We start from the raw sequence: 20664 nt of genomic DNA on the forward strand, positions 1-20664 counted from the left end.
ACAGTGGACACTTGGTATGCGACAGGTGCCTAGCGGACGCTGATTTCCAGAATGTTCTCGCCTCTCTCTTCTAGGCTTTTGCACGAGCTGTTCCCTCTATCAGTCCTCCCTTGGCGCTGCCTGGTGTGCACTTCTGGTCATTCTGAGGCCTCACCTAAGGTGTAGCTCCCACTGGGAAGCCCTCCCCGTCCCCCACTCCATCCAGGCTGGGTCTGGGTTTCCTTCCTTAGGGCTCCCTTAGCTGCAACGTCCCCCATAAGAACCCTGGTCACATGGGGTGGGCACTGCTATTTCTCCCCTGCCTACTAGGCCCACCCCCACTAGCCTTCATGGTCTGGGAGCTCCAGGAGGGCAGGGTCTGGTAAGGAAGGCCCCAGCCTGGGCTCACCTGAGCAGGGCTGGCCAGGGGAGCTGGAAGGGCCGGTGTTGTGGGCACTCACCTGGCAGGCCTCTCATCCCCATTGGGCCCCGGCTGCCAGGGTCTCCCTTGGGGCCAGAGGGCCCAGGAAGCCCCCGGGCACCAACTCGATCTGGGGAAGAAAGTTCATCAGCTCCGCAGCTCCGGCCTTGCGCTTGGCCTGCCCCCGGCCCTGCCCGCCCCACTAGCACCTACCATCTCGGGGGAGCAGAGGGGCCCTCACGTTTTCTCTGGTTCCTGGTAGCCCTGGGGTGGAGAGGTAGGCAGGGGTCAGTGGTGTCTAGAGTTCCTACCCCTGCTCCACCAGCTGCTGGGCCTCCCAGGACTCCAGTGCTCAGGGGCCCCTGGAGACCATCCCCTCAGGCCCAAGGGAAAACTAGGAAGACTGAGGCCCACAAGGGGGTCAAGCTGGGAGTCAGCAGCAGGGAGGGGGCTGGATCCAACTCACTGCCACACGGGAGCATGTTCCCCACTGACCCACTCACCTTGGAGGCCTCCATCCCCGGGGCTGCCCTGGGCAGCTGGGGAACCCCAGAGCGGGGCGGGGTCCTCAGGGGCAGCTGGGGTCGGGGGCACTGCCTGCTCAGTGACAGTCAGCACCGCCACCTATGGAGGAAGAGGACAATAGGGATGGGGTGGGTACCAGGGTCTCGCCAGGGTCAGGCCAGCTCGGGGCCCTGGTGTTGGGGGGCAGGAGGCCACGTGGCTGGCAGAACCCAGCCTGGAGTGGAGACCCGGACTCACAGGGGCCCCGAACTTCATCAGAAGTGACCATGGTTTTCAGAATGCACAATTCATCACATTCATTGTAGAAAAGTCATCACACACCATCACATTCACCCACTTTGAGTTCTGAGACTGTCCTTGTGTTTGCTGGGCCGTGCGGTTTTTTCCTATGCTTACCTGCATGTTAATACGTATATTTATATACATTTAGATGCATCCATAATATTAAACTTCTCTTGGTCTGTTAAAGCACCACAGGCTGCACGGATTTTTACTAAATTTGAAGGGAAATTTGGGAGGGCCTGGCATGAAACAGAGGTGCCAAGGTGTGTACAAAACTACTTTTGGACCCAGTGGAGGGGAGAGCCTGAAGGGTCAGCGGTGTCCCCTGAGCCACTTACTGAGGATTAAGAGAGGCCGGAACGTCCGCAGACCAGGAAGTGGGGGGCCGTGTAGACGTGCCCAGAGAGAAGCTGACCCGGAACTGAGACCCAGCCCCCAGATCTGAGCTGAGCTGCCCCTCATGCCGGCTTCCCCTGGGAGGGAGCTTGGGGAGCAGGGTGGGGTTCCTGGGGTGCTCACACCTCATAACGGGGGTTTTAACCCATGCTGTTTAGAAGCTTGGTTTTTCCACTTGATAGATCAGGGGCATCTTTTCGTGTGGAAAACGGAGGCGTTGTTAATGGCTGTCCAGTATTCCACTGAGCCACACTTGCTCATTATATAACCACCCCTTCTGTTGTTTGGTTTTCAAATTTCCCTCTTAATTAACACTTGGATGAACATCTTTGCAACTAATCTTCCTAAGATAAATTCCCAGAGGAGGGAATGGATATGGAGATTAATGTAAATGCATCTATGTGTGTTTAGAAAATCTGGAAGAAAAGATGCTTAAATGTTGGCAATCGCTCTCTCTGGGGGCACAGGCGACAGAGGCCAATGGTTTTCTGGTAGGTTTTTCATGGTGCTGAGTTTTTCATGTTTCTAAATTTAGAATGTCTTACTTTTTAATGGTTAAAAACTTTTTATCTTGAGATAATTTGAGACACGCAATAGATGTTTTTGCTTTCTGGAACTGGGAAGATGGTATTATGGGTGGGTGGGATAAAGGATGAAGGTGACAGGGCAATGAGGGGACCCAGCCACGAGCTCTGGGGGGGTGTCTAGGAGTCTCTGGGTGGGATGGGGATAGGAGAACCTCATGGATCTCCTGGAAGGAGAGCAGGCCAGGCTGCCTGACTGTGCGCAGGCTTCCCGGGGTGGGCGCTGGAAGGGAGGCTGAGAAAGCTGAATGGGAGGGTGGTGCCTGCCTGGCCCGGAAGCTGTTCACCCACCTTGGCTTCTAGAACCTTCAGCCTCTCCGTCAGCTCCGACACTTTGCTGCAGTTGAGACAACCTGCAGGGAGGAAGCAGGCTGGGCAAGGGCTCCCAGGTTCCCCTTGGAGCCCCTCAGCCCCTGGGGGCAGGATGGAGGGAGGGGACAGATACCTGATGACCCTAACCCATGAGATAGCCCATCACAGGGAAGGAGCTAAAGAGTCACAGCCTGTCCAAGGTGAGCCATGCCCTGTGGGTGTCCTTTGGCTCCAGAGCCTCCAAGGGGACTGTTTCTCTCAGAGCAGGACCAGGGATCTGACTCCTCATCCAAAACGACTGCATCCCACATGGGTGGGGCTGGCCTCGGCTTGAAGCTTTGGGGACCGACACATTACAGTCCAGACTGGGATGGCCTTAGGTGCCACGCTCTGACCCTTCTTCCAGAACCACTGTCCAGCTCCCTGGCCTCCTCATTGATACCCCAACATTATTCATAACAGTGCCGGGCAGCCACCGAGCACGATACAAGCTTGCCTCTCCGGTCCTCACCATGATCCTGCGTGTTAGGACAAGTGTCACCCCGTTCACACCTGGGAAGGCTGAGCTCAGAGCAAGGGTGGAGTGAATGTGTAACAGGCAAAAACCCTGGGTCGAGGCCCAGCGCTGCCCCTTCCTGGCTGCAGGGCTCCCGGCAGGGCATGTCCCCTCTCTGACCCTCAGCCTCCTCTTTAAAGTGGCAACAATGATGCCTTCCTGGGGTGAGGTTTACACAAATTGATTATGGAAAGCTCCTGGCCCAGTGCCCCGCATCCTACAGACACTCAGAAAAGTGTCGTTTCAATAAAAAATGAAAGTGGGGGCTTGGACCCATGTCTGCAAGACTCTGGGGGTCCTGGGTCTCAGGTGGGCCCAGGGTCAGACTCCCCATGGGGGCCTTTCCTCCACCTTCCAGTTTTCTTTCCAGCCTGCAGTGGACAAGCGCAGGGTGCTATCCCTGACCCTCCACTGCTGCTGGGCCCAGCTGGTTTTTAGGACAGTCACCACCAGCCCCTCCAGCCTCCCCTAGCCCAGGGGGACCCCAAGCAGCTGCCCCAGGACCCACCTGACAGGGCTGTGGGCCGAAGTGCCATCCGCCACATGGTGTTGCCCGACCACCTGGGCTCCACGAAGCCAGAGGAGCCTACAACTGAGGGACAGTGAGGGTCAGAGCCCTGCTGGCTGTGACATTTTTTTCTGTCCCCCTCCCGCCCCCCACCTGCCACTGCAGTCACAGAGGGATCCCTACTCCCCTTAGTGCAAAGGGAGAGAGGCCCAGAGAGGTGGGGCAGTTTGCCTGGGTCACACAGCATGAACTGGGCTGAGCTGGGACAAGGCTATCAACCTGACGGGGCTGGGGAGGGGGGCTGGCAATGGGTGGGGGCCGTGGGTAAGGCTGGGGGCTTCTCCAACAACCCCAGCAAGCTGCATGGGTTAACAGCTTAGAGTCAACAGATGCAAGGTCAGGTCCCAGCCCTGCTAATTGCTGACCTATGTGACTTGTCCTCCCTGGACCTGCTGATGTTCCCATCTGTAAAATGGGATCATAAGGTCTCTACATCTCCCGGGCTGGCGTGAGGCCTGAGGATGGACATGCATGCAAAGGGCTTAATGAGCACACACAGGGCCTGGTATGCAGTAGGTGCTCAATAAACACAGCAACGTCACCATCCACCCTCTCCCTGCCCCACTTGGTAAGAAGACACTGAAGTGGATCCAGCTCTGGTTTTAAATGAAAACCAGAGGGAGGCTGGCTGCCTGGGAGGGAACGGGGGGCCTGTTCCAGGAGGCCACCCCTGCAGCCACCCCTATGAGGAGCAGGCCATCCTGGCTGGTCTGGCTTTGGGGACCAGGTTCTCTCCATAGCTGGAGGGTTGGGCTGGCCAAGCCAGGGGTGGGGGGGGCGGGGTGCAGCTGGAGGGGCTCTGAAGCCAGCAGTGGCAACTGCCCCCCCACCCCCCCCCACCCCCCACCCCCAGCCCGGGCCTGCCTTTTAAGGCCGCAAAGTGTTGCCTGGGGGGAGACAAGACCCAAATAAGGCACGGGCCTGGCAGCTCAGAGCCAGGCTGTGGGTTGGTGTAGGGAGTGAGAGGCGCCGGGAATTCAAACCAGACGGGTCCCTCTGGCCAACCCCCAGCAGGGTGGCTGCCAGACCCTCTCCAGGTTCCACCACGGGGCCTTCGCTCAGTCTGGGCCCACATCCCCAGCATGCCCTCCCTGGGGGCCTGCGACTTGCCCTCTCACAGGGGGTAAATCTCACCTGGGATAGAGGAAGGGGGCTGGCAGCCCAAGACTGGGGCAGAGGTTAGGTGCTCTGTGGGCAGAACAACAGCAGTGGGGGGGTGATAATGCCACCATGAGCCACGCCCGGTGCTAAGCCCAGCTCGATCCTACAAGGTAGGTAATAATCATAACAGCCAATGCTTGTGCAGCACTTATGCTGGGCCCGGCACATTCTAAGCACTTCTCATAAACAGTCTTAACTCACTGTCCTCACGAAGCCCTGTGAGTGGGCGCTAGTAACCTCTCTGCTTTACAGATGGGGAAACGGGCACAGAGTAGCTTGGTATTATCACTCCTCTGCCCCCCCAGCCCGTGCTCAGATAAATGGATGAGTGAATATGAGTATTTCCCTTTGGGGGGAAACAAGGCAGAGAGGTAAAGAGACTGGTCACCCAGCTGAAGGCTGGAGCCTGGACTGGAACCCAGTTAGTCTAACTCCAGGGCCCGTCCTCCTCTCTCCTGGGCCACCTGGCACTGCAAGTCCCCCAGGTTCCCCTTGGCAGAGGCAGGGAGGCCCGGCGCCCGTCAAGAATGCTGGTTCCTTAGAAGAACGACCTCGGTAAGCCCTCCGCATCTCCTTTGCTCCCAGGTGAAGATGTAAAAGGCCACTGGATGACTGCTTCCAGGAAGTCAACCAAAAGAAGAGGCCGTCCCTCCAACCCCATGGAAGTTTGGGTTTTCTCTGGGATGAAGTTGGGCAGAGCGTCCGCCCTGCCCATCCTCCGCACCACCCTGCTATCGTCTTCCATTTTTTCCATGGCACTTTCCACCCTCTAACATGTTATCTGCTTGCCAGTTCCCCGGTCTGATCTTCCGCCCTCCTTGGCTGGAACGTGAACTCCACCAGGCAGGGACCTTGTCTGTCTTGCGACTGGCTGGGGAAAGTGCCCGGCGCGCAGTAGGGCCTCAGGGCTTCACTAAACCTCTTGTTGAGGAATGCATGAATCACTGGCTGAAAATGAATTTAAAGCAAGCAAACAAAATAAAAGGCAAAATAATGTGGACGGCAGACATGACTGTCTTGAAAATGAACATAAGGGTTCCAATGTCACGCCAGGGGGTCCCCAAGTTTTTAATCTGTGAACATGTGGTTGGAAATTCTTTTTCAACCCACTTGCTTTGGGACATTTCACTGGGAGCCAGAGAGAACTAGAAAAACTAATGAAAGCACGGTCTGACCAGCAGTGCAGACATAACTGGCTCAAGAAATTGTGAGTTAAAATTAAAAAAAAAAAAAAAGAAAGTTTAAATAACAAAAACTGTCAAAAAGACCAGAAAATATTGGTTCTGGATTCAAGATTCACAAAAAATGGCCCCCCAAGCTCTCCCTAAATTCTAAGAAACAGACAGAAATACTTTAAGGGATGAACCAGGTTGTAAATGGCCCTATACCACACAAAATTCCAGTACGTAAAAAGTCTAGGGCTGGGGGAGGTCTCCTGTAGGATAAAAATGTCACATCCCTCCCACTGGTGTTGAGCCAGGGCCCCTGGAGCGGGCCCCAGTGGGCTGAGAGCCCCCCTCACCCCAGCCTGGTGGTCCACCCTGAAGGGCCCCTCCCCAGCCCCAACCTCGCCCTCCAAGGAGCTCCCCGCTAGTCCCAGGACCACAAACCCTGGCTCCACCCTGGGACCCTGACTATGGGCCACTTCCCACCATCTGGGAGGTCCCAGCCAGCCCTACACACACACACACACACACACACACACACACACACACACACACACACACACACACACACACAAGCGCACTGCCTCCTCATCCCCACAGCCACTGCCCCCATGTCACCTCCTCCAGAAAGCCTTCCTGCACAGACCAGGGAACCCACCAAAGCCCCCCACCAACAAGCTCTCATCACTCCATCTTGACCTCCACAAGGCCAGTGCCATCTGCAGTTTCTAGGCCTGTGCCCCCCTAAGCAGCCGCCCTTCCCTCTGCCCAGTGTCTCATGTTCCTTCTCAACAGATCCTCATGAGAACACTGATGCCCAGAGAGAAGAGGCTGCCCATCCACACAGCAGGACCAGGGCAGGAGAAGAGGGGAGCAGAGCATGGTGTTTAAATCCCACCCTCAGCTGGAAACAGGGGTGTGAGACGTTGGCGGTGTCCCTGGGCTCCAGTTCTGACTTTCTCTCTGAGGGGCTTATTCCTTCATAGCCCTCCCCCCAGGTCTGCTGGGTCCAGTGACCACAGACCACATGAGCGCAGCCTCCCCTGCCACTGCCCAGCTCCCTTCCCTGGAATTTACTTTGCAAATGTAAATATTTGCTGCTGTTGGCCTGAGTCAGGGTTTGGGGTCAGGGCTGGGGCTGGGAGCTCCAAGAACTCTCCAGCAGCCCTCTGGGAAGCCCTGGTCTGTGTCTGTCCTGGTCCCTCTGCGGGTAAAATGAGGTTCCCACTCATTTCCCATGCACCCACTTAACGCCAGACCCGTTCCAGGAACCAGAGAGACAGGATTAATGGTGAAAGGGTGGGGATCCTCGGAGCCAGGCGGGAGCGCCAAGAAGGTTACAGGCAGAGAGGACAGCCACTGCCCAGGCTCTGGGGTGGGAGAGAAGGCCATAGTGGGCCCCGGGCAAAACGGAGGGAGGGCAAAGCTGGGGCACCTCGCTGGGGCAGCTGGGAGGGCAGAGGGGGAGCCTCCCAGCTGGGGGTGGAGAATACACTGGTGGGAGTCGGAGGTGGGGGCCACTAAGCCTCCCAAACAGGAGTGGAGTAGACGGGTGGCAGATATGGGCAAATTCCAACAGCATTTAACCTGCAGGATTCTGAATCCGCAGAGTAAGGCACAGGCTTGGCACTGCACCTGGCATTTGGTTAGAGCACAAGAGCCATGTTTGGGAAGGGCCAAGCCCTGGACGGTGGAGAGGCCGAGGGGCCCAGGAAGTGCTGGGCTGGAATCTCCGTCTGCTTTTAAGCTTTTTTACTATGTGACCCTGGGCAAACTTCTTCCCTTGCTGTTCCCCACCACAGAAGACAAGGGCTGTGGGGGTCCACGGATGGGGAAGGGACAGATGGGGACAGTGAGGGGGTAAGTGGAGGCAGCCCGGCTCTGGGGGAGCCCATGGGGAGGGGAAGGTGAGGGAGTCCCCTCTCCTCTATCTTTCTATCTGGGAGGAGCTGGGGCTGAGGCTGGCTTCCGTCAGTCCCAGCTGTCTGAACACGTGCCCCACGAAGTCCTTGGCCAGCGCTGCTGCAGAGGAAAGACCTCGGCTCTGGTCAGACTGAAGGGCTTTGAATCCAGCTGTAACCCAGAGCAAGGCACTCCTCTCTCCCAGCCTCAGTTTCCACAGTTGGACCTTCTGTACCATGACATGGTGGCACGATGCAGGTGAGTACAAATCATGGTGCCCAGCACAGAGGACAGTGGCAGCTTTCCTCCCCCTTTATGTCAGTGGCAGTCATAAAGTCTACATTATTATGACTGCAGGAGGGTCTGAGGCAGGGCGACATCGTAGACCTCAGGTCAGAGCCCTTGGGAGAATCCCAGCCATGATGTTTACTTGCTGTGTGACCTTGTGTGAGACCTATACCCTCTCTGAGCCTCACTTTCATCATCTGGACAATGGGGTTGTTGGGTGAGAGATCGGTCTACGGGGAGCCCCTAGAGGCAGGGTGATCACTACAGTCCTACCCTCAGCAGAGCCCAACAGCCCAGGCCACTCAGGGGATCAGGACCAGCCCACATGATGCATTCTGGCCTTGGCCATTCCTTGCCCATTGTTTCTGGTGGTAGCAGGCAGGCAGGTGAGAGCCTGGGCCAGTCTCCTCCCTGCCATCCAGCCCCAAGGCCTGGAGGCACTGGCAGATGGACGCTTGGTCAGGCTGGTCCCAGTCCCGGCTCTCACATACTGAGTGCCCCAGGCCAACCCCCTCACCTCTCTGAGCCTCAGTTTCTCCATTTGTAAAAAGGGACCCATTCTAGCCCCTTCCTCACGGTTGTCAAGAACATCAGAGAAACCATCCTCACTCATTATCACGGAGTGAACACTCCCACTGTACAGATGGGAAAACCAGAACTAAAAGTCATGAAGTCTGTTCGCCTCACAAACATCCAGTCCAGAGAGTAGAGGCCTGTTTGCTGAGCAGCTGACTGAGAAATGGGGTCTCAGAGCTGGGAGGCAGGGCAGACTCCCCAGCACAGGGGGCCAAAGGGGAAAGGAAGACATTTATTCAGTAGCTATGTTGGAGGCATGTCTCTGGTCCTCATAATAAGGTGTGAGGCAAGCACTTCTCCATCTGAGGCGACTTTCAGATAGAGACGGGGTTCAGAGAGGTGAAGTGACTTGCCCCAGGTCACACAGCAGAGCACAGCTGATCCAAGGCTGGATTCTGGAATGATAGGTGTTTCCTTTCCCTCTTTAGCTCACTCTGGGCCCTGTTGCCCCTAGTGACGGAGCTCTTTGACCTCAGGTCATGTCACAACACCAGACAGACTGCGAGGGCAGTCACCAGCAGGGAAAACAGCTGGGGGAGCCCAGCCTGAAGCTGGCTGTCATAGGAAGGGCAGGGCCCGGCGTGGGTCAGCAATGTCCTCATGCTTCCCCGTCCCCATTCCCAGGGCCCCAGCAAAGCAGTTTTCTAGAATATCCAGGCCTTGGCATCCCTTTACTCGGCTCCAACCTCATGGTTGTGGAGAGGCCCTTCCTTTCCTGTCCCACTGGGCATCACGCCACGTGCTGCCCTCCATGGGCTGCGGCGCCACCTGCTTCATTTCACCCTTGCAACATCCCTGGGAGGCCGACTGTATGATCCTGCCCATTTCACAGGTGAGCACGCTGAGGCCCAGGGCAGGAGAGCCCCAGGTGTTGCAAGAGCACAAGGCAGCCTGGTGCCCTTTAGAGAAGGTGCCCCTCCCTCTGAGAGGGCACGAGACAAGTGCCGCCTGAACTGCAGCCTCCCCGCCCCCCGGCCCGATACCCCTGCACAACTACTCGCACGGTGCACGGGGAGTACCCGGCCCAAGGCCACACAGCTGGTGTGCGGCAGAGCTGTCCCGTCCCCAGGCTGGAACCCCAAGGCCCTGCCGAGGGAGACGTCAGGGTTGGCCGGCCCCAGTCCTCGTCTCGCACCCCCACCTCACGCCCGCGGCAGAGCCACAGCCCTTGGCTTGGTCGTGGATGCACAGCCTACAGCGGCTGCACTCAAGGGCATGGGCGCTGCCGCCACCTGCTCCACGATGGCCCCATAGACCTGGGAAGGTTTGCCCTTGGGAGGGGAGCCAGGGACAGAGTGGCCTATGTATGGGCAGGTGCTCTGCACCCAGGGGGCCCCCGTACCCTGGGGACTCGCCCCCTCCTTACCACCAGCTCCTCTGTGGCCTCCTTGGCAACAGTCCCTCCTGGCTGGCTCCCTTCCTGCCCCTGGGGCCCTTCTGCCTGCCCCTCTTCCTCCCAGCATGCAGGGGAGGGCGCTGTTCCTGGCCCCCTCCCTTCCCTCCCTGTCTGCCCCTCCCAGCCTCCCACATCTGCCTTGGTGAGAGTCTCAGCCAGTCTCCTTCCCTGCCATCCAGCCCCAAGGCCTGGAGGCACTGACACATGGATACTTGGTCAGGGTGGTCCCAGTCCCAGCTCTCACATACTGCGTGACCGCAGGTCAACCCCCTCACCTCTCTGAGCCTCAGTTACTCCATCCGTAAAAAGGGCTGCCTCTCTGTACCGGACCCCTGCTGGACCTCGAGCAGCTCCCCGCTCCCTCTGGCCGCCCTGCTCCTCCCCCGCTGTGCTGGGGGCTCTCCCACCCCACATGGAAACCACCAGGCTCCCTCCCTGCCCCACTCCATGGGGAGTCTGCCCCCACCCCGTGTGACTTCACCTCTCTGGGCCTGTGTTGCCCCATCTGTGAACTGGGGCTGCTGTGGGGTCCCAGGGAGGTGAAGTGTGTAAATCTCTCAAGAAACACCTATGAATGGCGCTATAAGCATCACCTTCCCTTGATTCGGAGGCTGTGTTTCACACATCGGTGTTTCTGGAATCAGAATGCATCTTTCGACCGATAGTCACATTAATGTGCTACTTGGGGGCCCCGAATGCCTCTTTCTATTGAGGGGCCTACGGGCCTGGTTCTCAGGCTGGCTCTAGGCCAGTCCATCCTCTTTCTGGTCATTCTTCGGAGCACACTGGGTTCAGCCAGGCCGTGAGGGTGGATGCAGCCTGGACCCCTCAGCAGAGGTAGGCGCCCTCGAGGAGACGGCACTGCCAGTAGCTGTGTGGCCAGGGGAGGGGCGGGCTGCCTCCTCTGCGCCCCTGCTGGGTGCTTGGCCCCAAACCACCAAGCTGCACGCAGAGGAGGTGGGGGGAGAGAGGGGGGCCTCTGCCTGGGACACACTCCGCACACAGGGTGCCCAGCTGAGTCCTCCCATCCCTGAGGGCCTGGGGGAAGCCAGGCAGACCTGGGTTTGAATCCTGTCACTTAGGAGCTGTGTGCCCATCACACGCCCTTGTGTGCCCATCACACAGCCTTGTTCTCCTCACCTGCAGACTGGGTGTAGCCATCCCGACCTTGCTGACCCACTGCACTAAGTGGTGCTTTGCTTCCCTGCACCATTACCACCTCCCATGGAAATGTCCCCAAGTTTGGAGGAAAGGCTTGGGATGTGTGACCTAAGATGTGAGCTACCCAGCATGTATGAAATTCCTCCAGGGGTCCTGACAGTGTCCCAAGAGGCAGGTGGTCAACACCCGTGGGAGAGCAGACACCCACTGTGGCCCAGCTGCGTCTGGCCGGCAGCTCTGTGCAGCAGCCCTGGTAAGTGTGGTGCTGAGTCCTTGAGCACCTACCGACTCAACTACGGTTTACAGCTCCCTCCCAGACACCTGAGGGGAGGCACCTGGTCTGCGCCTGGGGCAGTCCTACCTTCCTCGCAGCTCGACCCCGAGCGCCCAGGGCAGCACCTCCACTCGCGGGCTGTCACTGTCTTGTACATCACCTTGTATGTGGGTCTCACCACGGTTCTGTAGCTGAAAGAGTGCCCAGGTGGCCCGGTTCAGATGGGCCTTCCGCCACCCCTCCCACCATCCATGGGGACAAGCCCAGAGCCTCCAGGGTCCTCTGCCACCTCCAGGTCCCTCTGGAGCCTCTTTCCTCATGCATTCTGGGCCTCAGCCCTTCCATTCCCTCCCCAGCCCCCAGCCGGGGGGATCTAGAAACCAACTGGGCAGGAAGCCCCTGCGAGCTGGGCTAGACTGTCCCCAGCAGTGAACGCTCACTGAGCGAAGGCGTGCAGGTGAATGCTGGAATCCCTCCCCCAGGAAGGCCCAAGAGCCAAGGGGAGGTGCTGGGAATGGACAATGGTCCCTTTGTCCGCCCACCCTTGGGGTCCCAGGCATCTCCTGCACGGGGTCCCAGCCCCAGCCCCAGCTCGTCCACCAGGCCGTGCCCACCGTGGGAACGCCAGCAGCTCCTACTCCACACGGTCTCACTCACCTGTTCCCAGGGCAGCTCATGGGCCAGGGGCAATTCTGCAGCACGCGCTGCAGGTAGGTGCCATTCTGCACGTGGCACGAGATGGTGCGGGTCACCACGTATGAGCACCAGTTCCTGAAACAGACCAGCAGAGAGGAAGCTCAGGTGCCACGCGCAGCCCATGTTCTCTCTGGGAGCCAAGAGTCTCCAGGCAGGGAGACCCCTAAGCTCTCCAAGTTCTTTGGGCCCTGGTGGGAGTCTCTGAGCTGAAGTGGCTGAGCAGTGAATTCCAGAACCCTGGAGGGGACAGCTGTGCTGGGTGCTCTCAGAGGTCTTGGGGAATGAGCTGCAGGGGCCCAGACGGGAGCAGGGCATCTTGACTGGGGCTCTTCCTCCTCAGCATCTCCTTTCCAACCCTGACCCCTCCAGGCCACCACTGCCTCCCACCTCCCACCTGGACAAGGGCAGTGAGTGAGTGTCTTTCCCCTCACTCTCTCCCCAGAGGGAGGGTCAGACAATGGAAACCTGGCGGTGGTGCCCCTTGCCTAGCCCTACCCTCAGCCCTCCAAGTCTCCTGCTCCCACTCCTGCTGTGGATCCCTCAGCTCCAGGCCTTTGCTCATGCTGGACCTGATGCCTGCAGCACCCTTCCCCCATTTCTCTTCCTGACACCTCCTACCTTCAAAGCCCCGCTGTGCTGTCACCTCTTCCCTTGTCCTCTTCCACCTCCACCCCCATATGAGTAGAAGCGATGGTTCCCTGCCTAGGATCCTAAGCTCTCTGTATCCCTGTCATGCTGAATTAAGCTGGTGATTCATGTCTGCCCTCTCCCTCCCTGAGGCATGTGAGAAAGAGGCTCTGTCTCACTTATCCTCAGGTCCCCTCTGTGTGACAGCTGGGATGCACAATCAATACCCCAAGCATGGAGGACTGACTTTTTCAAATGCCAACAAATAATCACCTTGCACTGCACATACTGAGCACCTACTGTACGCTAAAGGTATTTACATCATCTTCCCACAGTGAACCAGGAAACGCCCCCCCATTTAACAGAGGGGTAAACTGAGGCTCAGGGAGGGGAAGACAATTGTTCATGTTAAAGAGCTGGTGCATGGCGGATCTGGATTTGAACCCAGGAATGTGGACGGCTCAGCCTGGCCCCCACCTCCATCCCAGAGGCCCCGTCAGCTCCCGTCTCCTCCCCACCTCCTGAGCCACGGTCTGTGGCTCTGTGAAGGCCTCAGCCTGGGAACCTGCTGACCCTGGGCTCCAGGCCACAAAGGAAAGTCTGGTGGGGTGGGGGCTCAAGCTGAGAAGGGTCACCTGAAACGGTCACTCCTTTCCCAGCACCAGCAAAAGAACGCAGGCCCGTGACCCCGTGCAGAGCTGAGGGCCGGTGAGCACCTGGAATGTTCCAGCCATCAAGGAGGTGCCTGCCACCTTGGAAACCCAGCCCTGCAGCTGCGGCCCCACCCCCACCCAGCCCACCTGAAGGAGAAAGTCTTTGGCGGGGACCAGTTGACAAACTCACTATGGGACTCTGCAGAAGTCCCTTCACCGTTCTGTGTCACGCTGAAATCAGTCCAGGAGGAGGAAACACCCTGGCCGACTGCACGGAGGTGGGAAAGCCAGAGAAGGGTGGCTCTGATCAGCCCAGTGATGGGGCAGGAGCTCAAAAGAGCCCTCGGCCAGGGAACCCACAGCAGAGGTGCCAGGCGCTTGTTACAGCACTGTCAGGAATGGCGCAAAACTGGAACAGCCTAAGTGGGACCCCTAGACACAGAGAACCAGGTGCTGTGACAGAGTCCGAGGTCTCCATGTGCCTGCTTAAGGGGGAAAAAGTATGTGTGGACCAAGAGAATGACATTTCTATTAATACATGAAAAGCAGAGAAAGCCAAAATACTGTAAATGTATGTACATATAAAGCTATGTGTGTATTTTTTTTAAAAATTTTATTTGGCCACGCTATGCGGCTTGTGGGACCTTAGTTCCCCAACCAGGGATTGAACCCCGGCCCTTGGCAGTGAAAGCACGGAGTCCTAACCGCTGGACGCCAGGGAATTCCCTATGAGTGTATTAAGTGAGGAAAAATCACATGCCTAGATGAGTTCCATCCACTCAGTCCCCTGTGCTCACAGCAGCCTCCGTTTACCATGCCAGGAGCTGTGCCCAGGGCCTTCCACACACCTAATTATAAGTGCCACTTTACAGATGGGAAGACTGAGGCTCTGGGGTCTGGGATGTGCCCCGGGCACCCACGATGAGTGACACAGTCACGGTTGGAACTCAGCTTCTTCTAACCCCAGGGCTTGTGCTCTTAACCACAGGCTGGAAATGTTTCTCCTAATGAGCAAGTGGGGATTTTATAAGTTTAAAAAGATGCATTTCAAAAAGGCCCCCAGTGCTCGCTTCGGCAGCACATATACTAAAATTGGAACGATACAGAGAAGATTAACATGGCCCCTGCGCAAGGATGACACGCAAATTCCTGAAGCATTCCATATTTAAAAAACAAAAAAATGGTTCTGAAGAACCTAGGGGCAGGACAGGAATAAAGGCGCAGACGTAGAGAATGGACTTGAGGACACGGGGAGTGGGAAAGGTAAGCTGGGACGAAGCGAGAGAGTGGCATGGCCATATATACACTACCAAATGTAAAATAGACAGCTAGTGGGAAGCAGCCGCATAGCACAGGGAGATCAGCTCCGTGCTTTGTGACCACCTAGAGGGGTGGGATAGGGAGGGTGGGAGGGAGACACGCAAGACGGAGGAGATATGGGGATATATGTATATATATAGCTGATTCACTTTGTTATAAAGCAGAAACTAACACACCATTGTAAAGCAATTATACTCCAATAAAGATGTTAAAGAAAAAAAAGGTCCCCCACCTGTTAGAGCCTCTGGGTCCCCAGAGCTGTGGTTTAAAACCCACTGGGATCTTGTTTGGGGGGACATAAGCCCCTTTGGAGACTGATGTGAGTTGTCGCTCCTCCCCCCAAAAATGCATAAAAATGAGGTACAAGTTCAGCGGGACTCAGGGGCTCCCTGAGCCTGTGTGATGTCCCCCAGGCTAGCCCAGGGGCTCTGTGAGTGGAGGAAGGAGGGAGGGAGGGAGCAACCTGGGCAGAGGATGGCCAGAGCACGGGACACAGGAGGAGGGCCCTGGCACGGACTGAAGACTCCATGCCAGTGTACAGACTCACACACATGCATACACATCAACATGCACACACACATGCAGACATGAAAGTACAAAGACACGCTCACATATACAACTTCCAGACACACGTGTCCATGTGCACACACAGACCTACATAAGTGTGTGCATGCACACACACACTACAGCATGCAATCAGACCAAGGTCAATCTAGCAGGACACATAACCACAGAAATGACTGTCCAACTTGCACTCGGGCCAAAACCTGCAGACACAGAACCGTGCACCCTCACACACAAGTGTGCACACACACCCCATGCCCAGCCCCTGGACTGGACTGGGGGAGGCGGGCCTGTGACTGCCCACAATTGCCCTAGCAATTCTTTTGACCACGGAGGAGCCAGAGAAAACAGTTTTTTTCTTCTTTCTTACTTAAAATCTCCCCCATGTGAGTTGCTGCCTGGTTCCCTGCTTATTTCCCACCAGCTGGAGTTTGCTTGAATTCCCTGCTTAGGAGACACGGAGCTGATGGCCGGCTAGCAGACATTTTAGACAGGAGGGGACACTCCGGCCAGGTGGGGTTCAAGGTCAGCCCCTCGTGCCCTCCACCTGGGGGGTCACCAATAATTACGTGCTGCCCCTCCCTGGCCTTGAAGACCCAGCCCCACTGCTGCCAGGATAAGCCCGAGCTCCTCCCCAGGATCATAGCCTGGCTCCACCACCCGCCCACCCCTCCGTCCACTTTCCAGGGGCGCTGCTGGCCTGAAGTCCACAGCCCACCACGCTGCCCGTCGCCCTGACCGCTGGGTCCTGCACACTTGCGCTGCTGCTCTCCCTCCTTCCTGCCCTCCCTCCCATGCGCATCTTCTCCCCACCTCAGATCTTTGCATAGGAGATTTCCTCTGCCTGGAAAGCCCTCTCCCTGCTCCAGCAAACTCCTATTCATCCTCTGGGTCTCAGTCCTGAGGCTCTGGGCACAGTTGGGCACCTGCAGGGGCCCCCCTCAGCCACTCACAGCAGCCCTGAGCTTTTTCTTCCCCCGATGGCTCTGGGGGAGGGCGCTGGCGGGGACCAAGCCAGTATGGGGCTCAGCCTGGGGGCGCTCAGGAAGGTTTGCTGAATGACTGAGAACAGACAGTGGCCCTGGGCAGAGGAGCCGGGACCAAGGTTCCCAGAGATGGGCGCAGTCCTTGGAGGCCCCGCCCCCATCCTGCTGCCCTTGGGAGCTTCTTTCCTGGGACGTGGTTGGTGATAAGCCGCCCAAGAACCCGATGACGCTGGGTTACCTCCTGTGGGATGGGACAATGGCAGGGGCTGGGAGGAGGCAGCACTTCTCTCCTGGGCCTGCCACTTCTGCCCACTCAGCACCTCCTGGGCCTCCAGAGGCTGCCGGGAGGAGAGAAAACAGGCCAGACCAGCTCGGCCTGGCACTGGCCGCCCCCACGAGGGGGCCCCCCCCCATCTGCCCTCCACCCCCTGCCACGAGGAGCTCAGGGGACTTTGTCTCCACAGGGCCCAGGGCTGTGATCCGGAACAGTGATAGGGGCTAATTGCAGGAGGCAGCCAAGCGGGCTGGGGGCCAAGGGCCGCTATGAAAAGGAGAGGAAAGAAAGAAGACCCACAGGGTGGGGGTGGGGTGAACAGAGCCAGAACCCCACACCAGAGGTGAACCCCCCACACTGGCTCTGCTGCTTCCTAAGTTGGTGACCTTGGACAAGGCCCTGACCTGCTCGGGGCCTCACTTTGTCCATCTGCAAATGGGGACAGCAGACACTCCTCCTGCAAGGGAGGTTTCACGTAAAGCCCTTAGCGCAGTGCTGACGACTTTTGGTAGTTCTTGTTCCTGGACCGTGACGTAGGGCCCACACCAGGCGGCTGTGGTCCAGGGGCTTCCCTGAGCTACACCAGCACTGTACCTTCCGCACAAGGTCCTCCCCTTGACTTTGGGATAGGGATTGTCAGGCTCTGCATTCTACCAAGTGGAAACTGAGGCCCCAAGAGAAGTCACCTACCCAGGTCACCCCTGTGGGTATAGCGCTGGGATCTGAGCTCCCAACGGAGGGGGTGGGGAAGAAAATTCTCCACTCTCCTTGATTCTTAGATTTGCCCAAAGGAAGCCAGTACTGCAGGGAAAGAAGCCTGGACCAGGACACCGGCGACGGCTTCAACTCTAGAGCCACAGCGTTGAGACACTGAGATGGGTCATTAAAGGCTGGAAGGGCCCTCAGAGGGGCAGGAAGCACCCCCAGCAGGGACTGGGGGGGCAGACAGGGGCAAGGGCGAGACAAGGCAGCTCTGCACAGCCCTGGACACCCTGGTTCCAGGGGTCTCAAAGTCTTGCCACATTCTTGGGCCTGGGGGCGGCCCCTTGGATGCCTTCCCGGGCCTCCCCCTCCCCAGGCACAAAGCCTCTTTTCTCCCTCTGGTCTCTCGGCTGCCAAGGGGTGCCTGGGGCACCGGGATAGGGGTGGAGGGAGGGCTGATGGGGAGCAACATCCCCATGCCGTCTCCAATGATGCTGGGACGGGGCCACAAGGGGAGGTCCTTGCAGCCAAGAACCAGATTCCTCTGGCTAGGGGTCCCTCCCCTCACTTAATGTTGGTCATAGCAGGAACCACTGTACATCAGGCCCTGCACTGGTTCCTCCCATGGGGGACTGTCCTCAGAACAGGCCTGTGTGCAGGGGATGAGGGGAGGGAAGAGGGGAACTGAGACCTGGGGCCCTGAAGAGACCTGCCTGAGGTCACACATTGAGTGGGTGACAGAGCCAGGAATAAAACGCTGCTCTATCTGAGGCCAGAGCCCCTAATTCCTAACCATGACCTGCAAACCTTTCTCAGCTCCCCAAGCTGACAAAAGCTCGCCCTCCTCCAGGGAGCTGCTGGAGTGAAAAGTACACTGGATCTGGAAACTGACTGACTTAGATTGAGGTGTCTTTTCCTCTCTAAGCCTTGGTTTTCTTTTTTTTTTTGGCCTTGGTTTTCTTATCTGTAAAATGGGAGCAACAGCATTGCCTACAGAGCTTTTGTGATGCTCAGGCCACTGTGAGCCTTCTATGACCAGATGGGGTGACAGTCCCCAGTGACCACCAGATACCTGCCCACAGACACCATCCTGCTCCCACACAGCAAGTCCTGGGGGGCCAAGGACTTGCTGAAATATTGCCCTTGGACTGGCTAAAGCGCAGTCCAAGCCTTATGCCTTCTCAACCATCATCCTGAGCTTGACACTGGGGACCCTGGGGGTTCACATCCTTGCCCTAGGCAGGTCATGTCCCCTCTCTGAGCCTCACCTTCCTCCTCTATGAAATGAGGACCATAAAAATGTGTGCCTCCCATGGCAGTTAGGAAGATTCTGGAGGGTATAGGTACAAGTGAAATGCCAGCCCAGGTCAGCATGCATGGTGGTGGCTGTGACATCTGCCAGCCGTCAGCCCCTGTCTCAAAACAACTGCTCCTCTGGCCTCTGATGCCACGGCCACCTCTGCCCTCCAGCCCTGCCCATGTCACCTGCTCTTGCTAGCCCAGCGGGGGCACGCTGGCCCCTGACCACTGGGAAAAGGGAATTTCTGAAAAGAATTAAAGAATTGAGCCCGTAGGGGGTGGGGGCCGGGCAGGCCTTTGAATGGGATGAAAAGGCCTAGAGAGGCCTGGCTACTCCGTATTGTCTGCCTCAGACAACAGCAGCAGCTGGCCCTCGAAACAGGACCCCAGCAGGGGCAGGGGCAGGGGCTACAGCCAGGACAGGGGCCTGGGTAGGTCCAAACAGTGTCACCAAGGCCAGAAAGACACAGATTTGAATCCCAGTTCTTCTATTAATGGTCAATAAGCCTAGAAGATTATGTTAATTCTCTGGGGCCTCAGTTTGCTCATCTGCTAAATGGGGACAAGTGTTCCCTACCTCATTCAATCCTTGAACACTGCACATAAAGGGCCCCCTCACTGGTATTGGGAGATGCTCCATAAACACCACCAGATAGAATGCTTCCTGCTCCTGAGAGAGCAGCAGGAAGACAGAGCACTTGCTCCCAGCGCAGTCCAAAATGCCAGGTCCCTGGGAGCCGACACTGACCCTCGGTCTGTGAAACTCCACCCCAGTCTTCTTCCTTTGAGAGAAATAAATAGCTGGGATACTAAAAAAAAGCCAGGAGCAGAGTAAAGCGGGGAGGGTCCCCCAAGTGGCAGCTAGAGGATGTCCTGGGCCTCTCCTATGTGCAGGAAGGGGGCCCTAGGGAGAGGGTGGGGGAAGTCTTGGTGGTTTCCTCCCTCGGGGGAAACCACCCCCTGGGGCTCTGGAGGTGAAGTGGTGGGGGGTGGAGAAGGCTGTCGGGGGACTGCCGGCTCTGTATACGTGAAGTAGGTGACCCCCGCAGGGCCTGGAGCTTCTGCCAGATAGCGGTGGGGCCCAGGGTTCCTGCCCCAACCCGGGCTGGCAGTGAGGTGGGGAACCGGGTCCCTTTCCCAATCCCGGGCTTGCACGGAGTTTGTGGGGGAGCGGTGCCTGGAGTCCCTGTCCCCAACCCCGGGCTGGCAGGGCACAGAGGTGGTGCGGGGGGTAGGGGCAGCCCTTACCTGCGTGCAGAGAACGGGGCTCCCCCAACGCTCCACGCGGCGCTGCCTCCCGGGAGCAGGAGCCCGAAGCAAAGCAGCGCCCAGGCTCGCGGGCCGCCCATGTTGCGCCCGGCGCCCTCCGCGCGCGGACCCTCGCCGTCGCCTCCAGCCTGGCGTCCCCGCCCGCGCAGCCAGCCGCCCAGGACGCGCGGATCCCGGTTCCCAGCGCAGCGGCGGGAGGGCGGGCGGGAGGCGGGCGCGCGCGTTCCCGGCCTCGCCCGGCCCCTCCGCGCGGCCCCCCGCCCTTTGCGCCGCCGCTGCCAACCCGGAAGAAGCCCCGGGGGTCGGGCGCCCCTGCCAGGAAGGCCACCAGGTGCCCACCTGAGCCTGGCGCCCTGCGCCGCGTGGCCCTTTTGGGGGCGCAGTGCCAGTTTAGAGGTGCCCTCCCACGTGTTGCAAAGTGGGCAGCTGAAGCCGGGCCATGGTCTCAGACGCAGCCAGGACCCAAACCAACAAGCCTGGGCTAATGATGCGGGGGCCTCATCCCCTCTCGACATTTTTGAGGGTTCCAGTTACCGAGCCACGAGGGACGGTCCATCCATGCAACAGAGGCTTCCTGAGCAGTGAACGCCACTGTGTGCAGGGCACCTCACCTCCGCTTCACATCCTCTCTCGGTTTAATCTTCAAACCACTCTGGGTGAGGTGGGCACAATTATCCCCATTTTACAGAGAGAAAAAAGGAGGCCCAGGCACTCGTAGTCCCCCTGG

The 20664-nt window shown here is 58.2% G+C and overlaps 1 protein-coding gene across 1 annotated transcript in view; it reads right to left on the reverse strand.

Moving 5' to 3' along the window:
* The window catches only part of EMID1 (EMI domain containing 1), a gene marked incomplete at both ends in the record, with an annotated part of 40510 nt that extends 20493 nt beyond the window's left edge, over positions 1-20017 (reverse strand). The window contains 8 exons of the mRNA XM_082852666.1: positions 441-530; positions 614-664; positions 904-1024; positions 2479-2540; positions 3564-3647; positions 11635-11738; positions 12205-12318; positions 19917-20017. Of these exons, the coding sequence (XP_082708792.1) occupies positions 441-530; positions 614-664; positions 904-1024; positions 2479-2540; positions 3564-3647; positions 11635-11738; positions 12205-12318; positions 19917-20017 (727 nt within the window). The remainder of the gene's footprint in view (positions 1-440; positions 531-613; positions 665-903; positions 1025-2478; positions 2541-3563; positions 3648-11634; positions 11739-12204; positions 12319-19916) is intronic.
* Between the last annotated feature and the right edge of the window lie 647 nt (positions 20018-20664).

The sequence above is a fragment of the Leucopleurus acutus genome (genome assembly GCF_964270905.1).
Source record: "Leucopleurus acutus genome assembly, chromosome: 13".
In the NCBI taxonomy this organism is placed as follows: Eukaryota; Metazoa; Chordata; class Mammalia; order Artiodactyla; family Delphinidae; genus Leucopleurus; species Leucopleurus acutus.